We start from the raw sequence: 17,627 nt of genomic DNA, 5'->3' as shown, positions 1-17,627 counted from the left end.
AACCAAACTTGATTTAAATGAACCACATAGAAAGGGAGGGGGGGGGAGTGTGAATGTGTGTGTATGTGTGTGTGTGTGTGTGTGTGTGTGTGTGTGAATGTGTGTGTGTCTGTGTGTGTGAATGTGTGTGTAAGAGGGAGGTTCCAGTACGTGAGGAGGAAGAAGGCATACAGCTTTTTTTTCATTTTTTTATGCGAGAGCAACTAAGTGGATCTGCTGAACTAAAGAAGAAGAGAATATCACTCACTCACTCACTCACTCACACACACACAGACACACACGTACACACACACATACACTCATGCAGATGAGTGTGTGTCCAATGCCCGCGTGTTTGTTGGCGTGATAATGGACTCTCAGCACCGAGCAGCGCTGGACATCTCCACCAAAAACCCACAGGATGACTTCGAGATGCTGACGCGGCTCGGAGGAGGGACGTACGGAGAAGTGTACAAGGTCAGAGGTCATGGAGATAGATGGACAAAGAACGAGGGATACAGGAAAATAGAGGGAGAAAGAGAGACATATAGAGAAGTGTTGTATAGTTAGAAAATCAGGCAAAAAACATTATTTAATCTTTATAGCCTTCAGAGACAACAGGAAAAAAACATAATTTTGAAAGAAAGAAAGAAAGAAAGAAAGAAAGATGAATAGTAACTGCTTAAAGTTTATAAAATGTGAAAGATAAAAACACTCAAAGAAAAAAGAACTAAAATAAGCTCTGAGATGAAAGAAAAAAGAAAGAAAGAAAGAAAGAAGGAAAGAAATAAAGAAAGAAATGCATACTTCCTGTTTTTATAATCTGTAGGCCACATCTTCCCACATATTTATTTCTGATACACAGGAAAGATACACAGCTAAGGAATTTAGGAAGAAAGATAGATAGAAAGGAAGAATAGAGTAGAGTAGAAGACTAAAAAGAAATGATAGCAGATACACAGAGCAGATACACTTGAAGGTACAAACCCAGAAGTGAACATATATATATATTAAAATATAGAAATTGAAAGATGAGATTGAAGATGGAGAAAGGAAATAAAAACAAGTACAAATAATTTCATTCATGATATTAACAGATGAGTTTGTGACCGAAAAGAACAATAGTGCACTTTGGGCAAAGGTACTAGTTTGAATTTTGTCAAAGGTGAAAGGTGAGACGGTCAGAACATTTAAAACAAATTTCTGTGCTTGGTCACACTTTTGTGGATCAGAGACCTCAGTAGCCAGACATGAAAAAAAGCAAGAAATGACTGGATCCCTCATAGTGCGGGTGTGTTGATAGGATAGTGTGATAAATAAATTAAACCAATCATCAGATAAAATTCTATTCAAATTCTATCATGATACATAACGAAACCCATAAACCCTTTATGTTACTGCTTAGCCTTTTCATGACCTTCTAACTCTTGCATTGCTATATAACCCAGTGCTCCAATTTTTTAAAATGGTTTCCAAAGCAACTGCTCCTTCACAGGGACCGATGTGGTGCATGCTCGACACAATCGAATCGAACGGATGTTACGAATCTTAACGATTTACCAAAGAGAAATTGTTGATATGGGGAAGCTTTCTGTGAGGCGACATTTATTTAACTTTTAAGGAAGGAGTCTCCAGTGCCAGAGGTTTTGTAGCCATCAGAAACGATGTTAGGTGACACACTGTGTTCTTCTAAGATCGATTTAAGACATGGTGCATAAACAATGTACATTAACTAACTCCGCAACATTAAATGTGGCTCTAAAATAATATATAGTATGATATGTCATAGTTTAATCAATTAAAACATTGTAATTGTTGATAAATTGCTGTGGTAGAAGAATAATCATCAAAAAAAAAAAAGAAATGCTGTTGTTGAAAAATGTGGTAACTCTGCTAAACCTCAGGCTTTGCACCGTTGTGGTGTCTCGTTGGTATATAAGATGTAAGTGACAAAGTGTTTCAGATTAAAAGTCCTTCATGGATGCACTAACTCCGAGTTGTGCTTGCATGTTTGTACGATGTGTAAAAATGACTCACCTGCAGTAGTTACTAATCCCCAGCTTGGACTTTCAGGTCCACCAACACAATAACAGTAACGCTGCATCATTTTAAGCCTTATCACACTATGCTGGTGTTGATTATTTTCCTATAATAGCATGTCTCAGAGTATCACCTGAGGACTCATCTCGCTCAGATCATTGCGTTTATTCCACCAAATCTTCTGCGTAACGTCAATGTGAAAACCCGTCTGCAAGAAAAATTAACTTTACGACGGACAAATCGAGAAGTCGTTTTTTAATATTTCATTTATTAGTCATCGTTAAACACCCGGTTGAGACTTTCAGGGCCACTGATGCTGATTTCCCCTCAAATTCTCATTCCCCAGAATCTTTGAGGCTGCCCCCACTTCCCCTTTCCCTTTCTTCCCCTTACTAAGATGCGTGTGTGCATGTGCATATGTGTGTGAATGTGTGTGTTATTAAATATTAATTTGTCACGGCATTTTTCTTTTCTTGTCATGTGAAAGAAAATAGGTCCCTATTTTGTTTATGTTATTTGACTATTTTCTTTACAGTGAACTGAGGACTTCACTGAAAATGAAAAATTTTGTGTTGTTTTTCTTTATTATGGTCACATACACACACACACACACACACACACACACACACACACACACACACACACACACACACACACACACACACACACACACACACACACACACACCCACCCACCCACACACACACACACACACACACACACACACACACACACACACACACACACACACACACACACACACACACACACACACACACAGTTGTTGTAAATAGGTCTTAAATAGGTCAGATTAGATCGGTGGGTGATGACAGAACAACTGTATGTGTATCCTAAAAAAAAACATAAGTCATAAGAGGAACAAAATTGCTTTGCAAAAGTTCTACAAATTTAATGTAATGATGAATTAATTAACAATAATATGATGCATGTCGGCAAACTACTGCGGTATAAGAGGAATAAAACTCTTCAGGATGTTTTGTTTTAGAAAAAGAATCAGCTTCAGTGAGGAAACAGTAACTCCACTTCACATCAAGCTGCATCACACCAACCTGGTGCTGATTTTTTTTTTTTTTTTATCAGAACAGAACACTGTCTGAATGTCAGTGTGTCAGTGCTTCTGTTTTTGTTCGTTTTTCTGTTCTTGTCAGAAACTTTTTTCCATGAGAAAAAAGAAGTCCCTTGAGGCTTGTTTTTAATTTTTTTTACAGTGAACTGAGGACTCATCTAGAAAAAGGTCTTAAATACCCAAAGCTTTTTTATTCTCTTGCGTATTACATCGGTGTAAAGTTTTGCCTCGGGACGTGACCCTGAGTAGTTTGACGGTCGTGTACGTCTGTGCAAAAATAAAACTAAGACAGTTACGAAGCAACTTTTAGTGCTAAACATAATTGTGTGTACATAGCACTAGTTGTCAAGTCTTTCTAAGATTCGTTAAAGAGACTCACTGGTGAGTTTCATGCAAACTCTCAAAAAGTGTTTGGTGTTCATTCGCCATCTTGATCGACTTTTAATGCTGTGAACTACCTTTTTTGTCTAGATCTTGCACTAAACACAAAAAAAAACGTATGCTGAAATTGCTTTTTGGATCCATGCTCTTTTCATGCTGTGAAATTTTTTTTCCCATTTAAATGTATTACCTTTAAATTCTTTCAGCATTTATTACATGACTTATTGTCTACGTTTGTGGATACTGCTGGAATTTGCCATTGCTTGTTGGAGCGATTTGGTTTTCTTATTATTATATAACTTTTATTTTTTTAAAGTCACTTTGTCTTCTTGACCACCTTTATTTCTTTAATTGTTCAAACCCTCACATGTTGTGTATGGTGAATCTTCCTACATGCTGGACTATTCCATTATACAACTGAGGGGTGGGGGGGTGGGGTGTCAACCTCCAGTATTCCTTTGGATGGAAAGAACTCTAGGTGGAAAGAACTCTAGGTACTTTTTAGCCCCTGACTCCTTCCTTGAGGCCCCTGTGTGTGTGTGTGTGTGTGTGTGTGTGTGTGTGTGTGTGTGTGTGTGTGTGTGTGTTTAGAATCAGTGTTATATTTTGAATTTTCGATTTATATCAAATCAGAGAATAAAGATTCAAGTTATGTGTTAATTTTACTGTTGAATGTTGCAGTTTCAATTTATATTAGAATCTCAGAAGAAGGATTTAGATTTTGGGTTGAGTTAAAATTTACATTTTTGACTTGTCAGAATGTCAGAATGTCAGATTTTAGTAAAATGTTGGAAACAGGGGTTCAATTTTTCATGTAGACTCATGATTCCAGATTAGAATTAAGTTTCAGGATCAAAGTTAGTCTTTAGGATTAGAGTTTAAAGGTTTATGATAAGATTTAGGTTTAGATTTAGATGTGATATGAGTGTAGAATTAGAGTTTAGGGTTAAAGTTAGGCTTTGGTTTAAGTTTAAGGTCAGGGTGAGGATTTGGGATTTGAGTTTAGGATTAGTTTAATGGTTTTAGAGTTGGATTTTAGGATTGGAGTTAAATAGTGGTTGAGAGTTGTGGGTTTTCTTTTTCTTTCTGTGTGTGAGCGTGTGGTTGACAGGAAACTATCAGTGTGCAGTGCACACCTGTGCAGGTAACCGGTGAATTCCGAGAAACACTAAAACCTAAATGATTCATGCACTTCCACATACGTAGGAAGACTAATCGCCATGGCAACCCGGTGTTATTTGTAACGTGTTGAAGGAACGAATAAAAGCTCGAACACAGCAGTGAGTACGAATGCAAAGCGGCAAACGTTTACTGTTAGAACCTCAAGTTCCTCTTTCGCTAAATCACTTGTGGGTTGGTTGGGTGCACTTTCATAAATAGCACTGAGCATAACATGTTGGCAAAAAAGAACCACTGTTTATTCACAGTAAAGATGTAGACTGTACTCTCTGCTCCTTTGAGAATTTAAAATCCCACAATGCACCACACACTCTCCAAACTAAGCACATGGAAACAGGATGTGTAAGTGGGACATGTTTGGTGATGGTGTTTATGTGGTGAGGAGTGGTCTGTAGAGGAAAGAGTACAGAGATCAAGATTAGAGCAGGGATTTTATATTTGGGTTAAGAATTAGGATTAGATCCTAATGACGGTTTAATTAGTAGAGAATCGATTTAATTAGCATTTGGGTTTAGAATTCGGTTTTATAATTATATCTAGGGTTTATGCTAAGAGTAAAGGGTTAAAAGTAGAATTTAGGATAAGTTTTTTTTTTATGGCTTAGACTGAGGGATTAGAGATAGGGTTTAGAATGGCTTTAAGAAGTTTATGTGACCTACATTTTAAACACACTATGAGGTTTGGGACACGTCCAAAGCGGCCTGATGATGTGTGAATTTATAACCATGCGGTTTGGGACACATCCACTGTGGACTAATAACAGTGAGGCATTTGTGATGGTATTTATGAGGCCAATATAGCAAAGAGGATACGTGATTTGGGACGTGTCCAAAGTGGAGTGTTTGCGTTGCTGTTTATTTGACCTAGAACAATTTGAGTGTTTCTGTAAGCAAAATATTACACAGAGCATGTGGTTTGGGACATGTCAATGTGACGGTGCCTGTTTAAACGCAGGGTTGGATATAATAATATTTTCCTTGTGAATCCAAATATATTGGAGTTTACAGCACTGTTACGCAGAAGTCCAGTTTATCATTATAATCTCCTCTCAATTGCGATCTTCTTGGCAAGTTTTTCTTTTTCTTGTTCTTCCCACCACAAAAACCAGCTGTGAAGAGCTATACATTTTGCAAGCTTGACTATGTTCACTTAGTCAAATAACCTTACTCTTGCAGGACAAGTGCTAGCTTGAAGATGCTAATTAGCGCTCTATGTAATGTGTACATTAGAGAATCTAGCAGTTTACTAAGGAAAATGATCAAGCTTAATCTGCTGATAAATCTAGAAGGAGGTGGTGAGATCTGAAGGATAAATATCAGAAAAAGAAGGGGAGAGAAAAAGGGAAGAAGCCCTAACGTTTATATATATATTTATGTAGGAAAGGTCGTGTTTTAATATGGTTCAGACAAGCCCACACTGAACTAGTGATCATGAGATATTTATGATATAAATACATCCTGTTCAAAAAAAATCTTGCTGTATTCATGCATATGAAGTGAGTAGAGAAAACCAGTTAGACAAGTAGAAATAAATATATACAGTGACTTTGTAGCTCTTGGAAAAAGTTTTACGATCAAAATGAATTTAATATTTGCTAAAGTTACTCATCTACTATACTTGCAGTTTGGGATTTGGTGGTGAGCTAATGATAGCAAGATGTTGCCTAAATATTGAATGTGTGTGATTAATTTAATGTAGCCTATATATGTTACGTCGAAAAATATGTGACTATGTATAAAACATAGAATATATAAGAGAATATATAATATTTTCTTTATTTTTGAGATTCCATGTTTGGGACATTAATTCTGGCTATGTTACTGAATTATGGATAGTATAGATATAACGGTGATAAATCGAACACAAGCGAGTGTCCCTATTATCTAAGAAAAAAAGAAAGGCACAAACCCTGTTATAGATAAGATGTTCTGTAGACTGGTTTCTTTCTTTCAGGCTTTTTAAGAGCTTTGTTGTGTTACAACAGGGTGCAAAATGCAAATGAGGGGATGTGGGACCTTTTCCTCCCCAGAGAGAGAGAGAGAGAGAGAGAGAGAGAGAGAGAGAGAGAGAGAGAGAGAGAGAGAGAGAGAGAGAGAGAAATAAAAAAAACTGTTTAGCTTATGACAAGAACTAGTTTCATCATTAACCTTACAAATGTTAGAATTTGCATGCTGCCAAATGAAGTAGAGCACATGATGTTGTAGGTTTGTGTAGAGAAGAGGGAGCAAATGTTCTGTGTTTGGTTAGTAAAAAAGTGTGAACCTGGAGATGTTTTTGATCTGAGCGGATGGTTTTATTCATGCTATGTTATGTGTCTTTCATTTCAAAATGGATAAGAAAAGACCAGGGCCCGAAGCCCGAATTAATAAAGATACTAAGAATGATCTCAGAGATCTCCTAATTTAGCTTCAATTTCTAACTATGACTCATCTCTTAAGAGTGATTCAGGACCAACCAACCAGTACAACGCTGGCAAGGAAAATACAAACACTTTAATCTTAGAGGAGGCGGGGCTAAATCTGTTACTAGGTGACACATTCTTTTGAAGACTGTGATTGGTTGTCCAATAAAATAAACTATAGGATCGATGTGTCTGAGATGTTATCTAAAATATGATTGGTCACAACAATAATCCCAACATGATCTAATGTGTATAATCTTATAAACTCACTGTCATTATTAAATATTGTATATAACACATTTCTTCTCCCTCCTCACCTCACGGCAATTTTCTCCTTTGCTCAAGAAACTCTTAATCCTCTTAAAAGTCCTCCTCACTATGACTAGCACTTTTTTGACCTTATGAGCTCTTTTAAGGGTTACGATGCTTTATGAATAACTTTTATTTTTACTAGGATCTTCTTTTTAATTTTAAGGGGAAACTCCAACATTTCTAGGAATTTTCTTAGAAATTCATCACTAGGAGAAACTCTTTACACTGAAACTTTTCATGAATACAGGCACTGATGTCATGACAGGAGGATATACTTTAAAGTTGTCCTAGAATTACAGCAAATACTAAAATCAAGTCAGGTCAAGTCAAGAAGCATTTATTGTTATTTCAACCATATATAGCTGACGCAGGACATAGTGAAATGAGACAACGTTCCTCCAGGACCATGGTGCTACATAGAACAACACAGAGCTAAGGACTGAAAGTAAGTTGTCCTAGCCACATAAAGTGCAACCTGTGCAATCTAGTGCAAACAGTGCAAGACAAAAGACAGTGCAAACAGTGCAAGACAAAATACTATAGGACAAAAAACACAAAATAGCGCTGACCAGTGTGCAATCTGAACATTGTACAAAACATTGTGCAAAGGTATAGAGTTGTAAACGTTGTACGAAAGAAGGTTGTAAATGCAGGGTTAATGCAAACATGTATACACATCTATTAGCAGCAATTGCATGAGGTATTGAAATGTGGTGTGCAATTATAGCACATGTGCCAAAACAACAATTTAAAGAATGAAAAAAGTGGTAGACTGAATGTGCGAGTGTGTGTGTGTGTGTGTGTGAATGGCTTGAAGGAAAAAAACTGTTGCACAGACTGGTTGTGAGGGCCATAATGCTACGGTACCTTCTTGCACCCTCTGGCAGGAGGCTGAAGAGTGTGTGTGATGGGTGTGTGTGGGGTGAAGAGAGTGTGTAAGGGGTGAATGCTATTGGCTTTTCAGATGCTTCGTGTGGTGTAAATGTCCTTGATAGAGGGAAGAGAGACTCAGATGATCTCAGCTGTCCACACTATCCGCTGCAGGGTCTTGTGATCAGAGATGGTGCAATTCTTAAACCAGTGATGCAGCTTCTCAGAATGCTCTCAATGGTCCCTCTGTAAAACGTAGTCAGTATGGGGGGAGGGAGATGGGCTTTCTTCAACCTTTGTAAGAAGTAGAGATGTGGCTTTCTTGTTAATGAAGCTGGTGTTGAGTGTTCTCCTACAGATGAACACCAAGGAATTTAGTGCTCTTGACGATCTCCATAGGTGAACCGTCGATGTTCAATGGAGAGTGGTCTCTCTATGCTCTTCTGTTTGTTGCACCTCCTCTCTGTATGCTGACTCGTTGTTCTATTTGAAAGGAGTTTGTCTTTAGCCTAGAACTAACTCCCGTCCGCTTGGAGAATCATTTTCGCCGTCCCTTCTCCCGGTTATCGGTATCAGGTGATTCTGAAGAATGGAGCCCTGGTCTTCGTAGTAATCTGAGGTCGCGAAGCTTCTCCAAAACATCATCATGCAGGTCGGTTGTTGCATGATTACTGGACTGAAATAACATCTGGCGGTCGTACACATGAATACCGCTGTCTGTGCTGTCCATGCACTTTGGAAAGTCGGGCTAAAAACATGAATAGCACCATTTTGGATCTGGAGTGGCCGCTGCGTGCCACTGCCGTGCCGCCATCTAGGATCATAAACAGTCCATAAAATAAGCCTTCGGTTCAAAAAAGTCTTACTTGTGGATAATGTAAAGTGACATTCACAGCAGAAATGAAACAAATCTGTCAGGAATATCTACATTTCCCTCAGATATATTGGTTAATATGCTGAGAAAAGACTTATTATTACACGAATGGCCATTTCTTTAAAATCAGAAAGAGCGATTTTCAGACACAGTATGACTACAATTATGATTTTAACAAAGTTACATGTAGCTTTTTAGTCATTTAAGAACAGTGTAATAGCAAAGCACAGTGGAAATGCTGCAAAAATGTCTAAAATCTCAACATATCTCTCAGATATGTCGTTAATCAGCAAGAAAAGACTTTATATCCGGAAAAAAATGGAATTATAGCTACCTGGCAAGTACACAAGTCAATTTAAAAGAACAGTGACATTGAAAATCACACAAAACCATAAGAAATATAACATTTCTCTCAGATGTGCTGCTAACAGTACACCCTATATGACTAATATTACAATTTTAGCAAGGTGACAAAAAGCTATTTAGTCATTTGTGAGCAAAGTATTAGTGAAGTGACAGTGAAAATGATGTAACTCTCTTTGAAATATCAACATTTTCCTCAGATGTGTTAACAATTTGCTAAGAAAATGGTTCTGTATGACTAAATATGACTATTTTTGCTAAGCAGCTAATTTGTTTACAATGACAGAAGAAATGAGACTGCCCATGGAAATTTAACCCCTTCTACAGAAAAGACCCTGTATATCAAAAACGGCCATTTTGACTGGATGACGTTGCTTTTTCAGTCATTTGAGAACAATGTAATGGAAAAGTGACAGTGAAACGTCAACAATTTCTTTCAATTGTGTTTAGAAATTCACAAAAATAGACCCTGTGTGACATAAAGGATGACACTATGACGATACAATTAGTATCAACTGCTATCCAAACTTTCTTGGCTTCCGCTAAACTGCGAAAAATGAGAACTGAGAAGTCGTGAACGCCACAAAAGTGAGAACGTCATGTACTGTAGTTCCAATGGAGACATTGAATGCATCTGAAGATGTTTTTAGACACTAGTTTGTATTTTATTCAGCTGTAATTTGGGTGCACAGAAAACTCCAGACTATCTTCGTGTGCACAGCTTAAACTATTTTGTAAAACTGTTTAGTGTGTGAACCAAGTTGGAATGGAAATTTTTTTGCATTGTATAAAGTTGTTTTCTATAGAAAAGAATAAAATAAGCTCAGAACTCAGTACTTCTTTGTGAAACTAAATCTTACTTCCTTACCATACTAGCATAAGATTCAAGCGTGGTCTAGCTATGAGGTGTGGACTAAAGTTTGTAGATAGAATTGTACAGTTCGGGTGATGACGTATTTTTTAATAGTTTTGTCGATTTCTTTGTTTTAATTTTTTTTTTGTGGTAACGAAGATTTATTGATTTAGACATGCAGATTGCTCATCAAAGCGTACGTCTCACACACACAGAGCATGTCTTTGTTCATTAGCTGAAACAGAATTGTGATACAGGAAGTCAGTGTGTGTATCCCAGTTCCAGCAAGATTTATTAAGAATTTAAGACTTGTGTTTTCAGTTTCAATTCTCCTTAAAAGTATAAAAGTATGAAGAAGGGTAAAGGATAGCATGCATTAAAAGAAGCAGAGGATTCATTGTGTTGCAGATTTGTACAACTGGAGTGTGTGTGTGTATGTGTGTAGAAGGAAACACCTATAGTGGGCTGCAATGTGATGTACTCATCTCCCACCACCTACACGGCAAACCGTAATCTCTCCGTTGCTAAGGTCACTTCTGAGTAAACAACAAACTAGACTGATTTAATTGCACAACAATGCAATTTCTGTCGGAATTGGTGCATAATAAAAAAAAAACCCTGTTATACATGTTAAAATTTTTCTTCTGCAACTAATTTACTTTTAGATTTAAACAAATGATTAAAAAAAAAAAAAGATTTTACACAAATGTGGATCAGACATGTAGCAGTGTGTGACAACTAGATTCTCATGCTGCACTGGATCTGCAATCGACAACGTAGAAAACAAGCAAATTAGTTTCTTGAAAGTTACAATTGAGTGCATTTTAATTGTTTCCGAATTAAGCTGCGTGAATAAGTCTCAATACAAAGCGCATTATACATGTGATATAAATACAACATGAATACTATTCAAACTTATTATAGTAGTTTCAGGTTGTGTGTGTTTAGATGTCAGCAGGTGCTTTATGTAGAAGAAAATCCAGAAGTGATATTCTAATCCACACCAGGACTATATACGTATCTCCCTCTGTCACTCTGTCTATTCAAACTTATTATAGTAGTTTCAGATTGTGTGTGTTTAGATGTCAGCAGGTGCTTTATGTAGAAGAAAATCCAGAAGTGAGATTCTAATCCACACCAGGACTATATACGTATCTCCCTCTGTCACTCTGCCTCTCTCTGTCTGGCTCTCTGCCCACATGTCTGTTATTTTTAAAGAAGTAAAGGTCAAGACTAAATTAAACCTTCTTTTGCTGCCCAGGCTGATACGTTTACCATCATAGAGACAGACTTTAAAAGTAATTTTTATGTTAAGTTGATTGTTATGTAGAAATGCATGATAATCACATCTCATTAACTCTCATGCATAAATTAGTCTGTAATAAAAAGTACAGCACATTTACTTATAAACAGTTCACCCATGCTTCATTATGCCTAATTATAACTCATTACTCATTCCTAATTTCTGCAAACGTGATGAAACATGATCATGTGCTATTGTGCATATTCATGCTAACAATCTTTAAAAAAGCTTTATTAAAGCCACTCGTTTGTAGTTACGTTCGTTCTTGTGCAACGTCTGAAAAACAAGCTAGTATTACATATGTTATAGCAGCTATAAATATACCTTATTCCACTAACTTCCTGTTTTCTCTCCCACAAATAACCCAGCTTTTTATGTTACGGAAAAAATCACATTATATCTTTAGCTCTGACTGTTTCAAAGCTTTGGCAATGGAGACTCATTTCTACAATGTTACATAATCTATTATTATGTAGGTTTTCTTTGTTAAGAGCATAGCAGCATGATTTTAAAACCCATTAGTGAAGTATCTGCCATAAGAGTCCCTCTGAACTTGCTGATAAAATGAGTGCATTGTATAAATGAGTGCATTGTATAAATGTATGATGTACAGCTACATTACTGTAATAGACACTGTGGTAATGAACTAGAAAAAATACAGAATACAAAGCGTGATACAAAAACTTAACCCTGCTGCCTCATGTGTGAGAGAATCTGTAACATTCTGGCTGTTACTTTTTTTCTGTTCTATTTTTTCAGAAGAATAAACACCTCTGTCCTGACCTTTAACAAGTGTAGCCTGACGTTCAAAACATGACGTCCTCGTGCGGTTTTCTAAAAAATATCTGTATACAAATACGTCTTTTGCGTCTGATGTTTGATATCTTTTGCGTCTGATCGATATTTTCACCCTGGCACTACGAGGAAAGTGTAACTTCAGCCTTATGTTAGCCAACTTTATAATATATTCGAATTTTCCATTCATATGGTGGCCATTTTGTACAACCAGAATGCTGAATGAGAACGACTCATCTCCAAAACCCAACGAAATGTTCTCGAAAACAGTAATGCGATTAGAAAATTGTGTTAAAGCGATACATGATTAAGTGTTGATGCATCACTCGGAATCGGAAACCCGTTCGGAACCTTTGGTTGTTTTTTTTGGAGTTGCTTTGTCAGTGACGTGTTTCCACGGACACTGAAGCATGTGTATGAGTGTGTGTGTCTGTGGTCAATGCTGTATCCGCCTGACTACTGTTTGACGTTTGACTTGTTTGTCAAAAAGTTTGTCATCACTGTTTGTGTGTTTGTTTGTTTGTAGGCCATTCTCATCTCTGTAGCTATTTTTATGTCATGGTTAACCCCCAGATCTCTCCGTCCTCATCCTGAGAATGAACTATTTGATTTTCCACTCTTAAAGTTAAACATCTATTTTTAACTTGCACTACAAGTGGGTGTGTGTGTATGTGTGTTTGTGTGTGTGTGTGTGTGTGTGTGTGTGTGTGTGTGTGTGTGTGTGTGTGTGTGTGTGTGTGCGTGGTCTGTCCCCATCTCTGTTCGGTGACAGTGAATGTGAAAACATCATCTTCTAGGTGAAAACAGTGTGACTATAAAATATTGATTACAGAAGTCGAGTCGTTGTTCCAGAAAAACTTTTAAATAGAATTGAATATGATTTGAACTCTAATCATTGATCATGCTGAAAATCAAATATCACCTTTGCTACGGTCATGTTATGTAGTCACCTTAAGAATTAGAGATAAATTGCCCAGAATGTGAACAAAAAAAAAGAGCATTTGTGTCAATTTGCACTTTAACATGGTGTCTAAAGGCTTGTCAAAATAAAACCACTAGAAATATCACCTTTTGCCGTATGTGTGTATCAGCTGCTAACTTAACCTGCATGGAAAAGTCGACATCGTGTCACATTGTGAACTTTGCGTTGTAAAGAACATTTAAAAAGTTGTGAATACTACATAGGCTTCCAGTTACTAGCAAATAATGCTGAGCTATTTCTGTGAAAGAGGAGTAACCCTACAGGTTAAAAAAACCCAAAAAACTGATACGCTGATTAAGACTATGACTATCTCTATTTGTGTGTGTCTTCAGGCCCGGAATAAGCAGACAGGAGAACTGGCTGCCATAAAGATAATTAAGATGGAACCTGGTAAGGGAATTTTTTATATGGAAATTATGTTTACAGTGACTCAAATGAACACTGTAACTTTGTTCAGCTACTAGTGATTTGAATATGAGATGCATTCATGGATCTTTTAAAAGTTGTAGTTTAAAATCCCCTAATGTAAATATATATGGTACATCAAATTTGAGATAATGATTAGAATAAGGTGCGTAGCATGAAGGATAAAAAATCCAGTACATGGAATTCCAAAAAAGTATAGACAGCCCTTGTTTTAGAGGTACAAATATACACTTTTTCTCTTATTGATTGTTTTTGGGGTTTTTTCTTCTTTTTTTTCAGAGGATGATTTCTCAGTAATCCAGCAAGAAATCGTGATGGTGAAGAGTTGTAAGCATCACAACATCGTGGCCTACTATGGCAGCTACATCAGGTCAGAGACAGAAGGACAGAAACTTTGTATTACCAGAAACTGTTTCTAGAATCATTGTGGGGTTTTTAGTAATGTTGTGCTTCAAATGAGGATTCTTGTAAAACCCAACAAAAATTATACTGTATACTGTAGATTGCACATATCAATCTTTAGAAAACACTTTATTTTGTTCAGGATAATCCAACCTAAGGACCAAACTCTGGTTTGTGGGAGTTTGTGGAAGGTCCAAGTGAGGGTGAGGGAATGGGTGGAATTTGTCAAGAGTGTTTATTAGAGTGGGTGGAATTGTTCAAGAGTGTTAATCAGAGTGGGTGGGATTGGTCAAGAGTTTTTAACAGAGTGGGTGGGATTGGTCAAGAGTGTTTAACAGAGTGGGTGGGATTGGTCAAGAGTGTTTAACAGAGTCGGATTGGTCAAGAGTGTTAATCAGAGTGGGTGGGATTGGTCAAGAGTGTTTATTAGAGTGGGTGGGATTGGTCAAGAGAGTTTAACAGAGTGGGATTGGTCAAAAGTGTTAATCAGAGTGGCTGGGATTGGTCAAGAGTGTTTAACAGAGTGGGTAGGATTGGTCAAGAGTGTTAATCGGTGTGGGTGGGATTTGGTCAAGAATGTTTAACAGAGTGGGTGTGATAGGTCAAAAGTGTTCGAGTGGGTGTGATTGGTCAAGAGTGTTAGAGTGGGTGTGATTGGTCAAGAGTGTTAGAGTGGGTGTGATTGGTCGAGTGTTAAAGTGGGTGGGATTGGTCAAGAGTGTTTAACAGAGTGGGTGTGATTGGTCAAGAGAGTCTGAGGGCATAGGAGAAGTGAAGCATGTTTGTAACAGTGACTGAGCTTTTAAAGAGTGGTTGAGGGAGTGGGTGGGATTGGTAAACTGTCGCATGTCGATGTTAGCAAGATTATAATGAACAAAATGTATAGCTTCTCAAATACCACATATATGCTGCAAGATGCCAAACCAAACCTTTTGCTGTGCTGCTACACAAATAGTTGTCATGGAAACTGTGTTTGGTGTTGCAAGGCATTAACCATAAACCCCTACCATGTATAAATAAACAATTGTTTAGAAAGTTGTTCAGTTTGTATTTGTGTCTGTTGTAGGTCAAATAAACTTTGGATCTGTATGGAGTACTGTGGAGGTGGCTCCTTACAGGATATCTACCACGGTAGGTGAAATCTATTTTGGCCTGTGTTAGCTTTTTTAAAATAACGACCAACTTCCCTTTTCTGTAAGTCGTTTTGTTTAACCACAGCCTCCATGATGTTAAGGTTTGTTTGGGTTTATTGCCCTTTATTGGGGTTTATTGGGGTTTATTGAGGTTTGTTAACTCAACTCAAGTTTGTTAAATATTGTTTAGATAACCTACCTAGAATTTACCTTATCTTTTAGATTCTAAAAAAACTGTCGATAAGTCCTGACATTTGGTTTGTCATGTGCTGGTGTGGTTTGTACAGCCAACTAAACTCCTCCACCTACACAAGACAGATGTTGTTTTTATGACTCAGGAAACAATTTAAAGCAAAATAACTGCATAAAATGCTAGGGAAATGATCTCAGTTACATTGTTTTTGCTGCTTGGTGGGGAGCTTGAGTATGGTCCTAGTGCTAGGCCAATAATTTACACATCCAGATTGTGAGGGCAAGTCAGCAAAAGCAATATTGTAATGTAAGTCTTCTATAGAGACTATGTATGGCAGACAAATTAAAGGTGAAAACTATTATCTTTTGTGCTGTGGGGGCATTTATTTTTTTGCCTTCATAATTTAGGTCCATTACTGTATACCCCTTTTCCACCAAAAAGAACCTGGTGCTGGGTCAGAGCTAGCACTGTTGCTGGTTCAAAGTACCGGTTTGCCTTTCCATCGGTTAGAGAGCATCACAGAGCCGAGTCTGACGTCACTGTATACGTGTCACGTTACACAGCAACATTAGCGCAGCAGCGGCAAACACAAAAACAAACAAATCAACAATGGCGAATGTTGCTTTACTGTTAATGCTCATGGCTTTGTGAACCTACATTAGCATCCAAACGCGGCGGATACAACGTCTACGTGCAGCTCCATGTAATCTGTATAAATGGAGGTTGTAATCGAGAAAGTACATAAAATTTTATCATTAACACAGAAAAAAGTTAGCCTTAGCATGTAGCTACCTACTATCATGTGTGCTGATAATTGTTCATATTGCGGTAAAGTAAAAGTGTATTAAACATTATTATACTTAAGGTACATTATCAAATGCGCTAACAGTAGCCCCGCCCACAGCTCCTGACGCAAGCGGTTCTTAAGTCTAGACCAGCAACGTTTTGGTGCTACTTAAGAACCACTTTTCCTGGTTCAGAGCCGGTGCTTTGGCTGTCGAAAAAGAAAGAACTGGTTCTAAATTACGCTCCGAACCTGCACTCGGTGGAAAAGAGGCATTAGAGGCATTTGTCCACTAACTAGTTCTCCAATAAAATATAATAGCTACTAACTGATTGGGACTAGTACCCTGGCACAATCAGAGGAAAGCACTACCTGCCCTCTTCCGAATATATACCCTCATAGGTGCTACAACAGACTAGCATATGCTCCGACTGACAGGGAAGAGATGGTAACTCCATCCTCCCAGCTATGGAGTATGAGGCATGCCTTGCTGTCTAGGGCTCCAGTCATGGATGGCGGTGACAATTCACAGGATCTGACCTTGCAATCTCCTGATAAAAGGTGACACTTTTTCTGTGGTGTTGGATTTGAGCCCCAGATCTTCTGAGATCTGCTGAGATTTCTATCTCTTCCAGGTTGACCCTGGCTCGATCTACAGGGCACAAGGCCTCACTGAATAACGGATTGATGCAAACAATATAAATTATATAATATGGCCTTTACCCTCAACTCCACTGAAAACCAATGAGAAATCTTGGATTGACTGTGCTCTCCAACATAGTCAAAGCACTATTTGAGCTAATGTCTATTAAAAAATATTTGAAAAGAGACTTCGAAAATTGTTGCCAAAGAGCACTTAAATGATTCTGTTGAATTTTTAGTAGCCCAGAAACTTAATAAGACGTTTTATACTAAGTTTTCCTTTAATTTGTCTCTATTTGCTAATAGTTTGCTAATAGTCTTACATCTCTCAAATTTTTTATTGGCAAAAAGTTGGACAGTTAAATAATTAATATGGAAGCAACATTATGGGCCTGTGTGTATAATGTTATCTCAAGCACCTCACATTTCCATAGATAAAACAATTATTTTAGCAGTTTTGGTCGCTATTCTAAAGGGGGGCATTAGCCCTGTGGTCCAGTACGTCAATCATCTCATTCTTTCATTCTACCATCACTCACTTCTTGTGATTATCTCGTTTTCTCTCTTTCACAGTAACTGGCCCTCTTTCAGAACAACAGATAGCATACGTGTGTCGCGAGATGCTACA

The 17,627-nt window shown here is 37.6% G+C and overlaps 1 protein-coding gene across 1 annotated transcript in view; it reads left to right on the top strand.

The window, feature by feature from the left end:
* Positions 1 to 173: 173 nt before the first annotated feature.
* Positions 174 to 17,627, top strand: part of LOC113637888 (mitogen-activated protein kinase kinase kinase kinase 5-like) — a 31,506-nt gene continuing 14,052 nt past the window's right edge. The window contains exons 1-5 of the mRNA XM_027138823.2: positions 174 to 456; positions 13,752 to 13,809; positions 14,125 to 14,215; positions 15,314 to 15,378; positions 17,573 to 17,627. The exon at positions 17,573 to 17,627 is cut by the window's right edge and continues 1 nt beyond it. Coding sequence (XP_026994624.1) covers positions 349 to 456; positions 13,752 to 13,809; positions 14,125 to 14,215; positions 15,314 to 15,378; positions 17,573 to 17,627 — 377 coding nt within the window. The 5' untranslated portion in view covers positions 174 to 348. The remainder of the gene's footprint in view (positions 457 to 13,751; positions 13,810 to 14,124; positions 14,216 to 15,313; positions 15,379 to 17,572) is intronic.

Source organism: Tachysurus fulvidraco, chromosome 11 (assembly GCF_022655615.1).
Source record: "Tachysurus fulvidraco isolate hzauxx_2018 chromosome 11, HZAU_PFXX_2.0, whole genome shotgun sequence".
Taxonomy (NCBI): Eukaryota; Metazoa; Chordata; class Actinopteri; order Siluriformes; family Bagridae; genus Tachysurus; species Tachysurus fulvidraco.
This window is presented reverse-complemented; position numbering and strand designations above follow the sequence as displayed.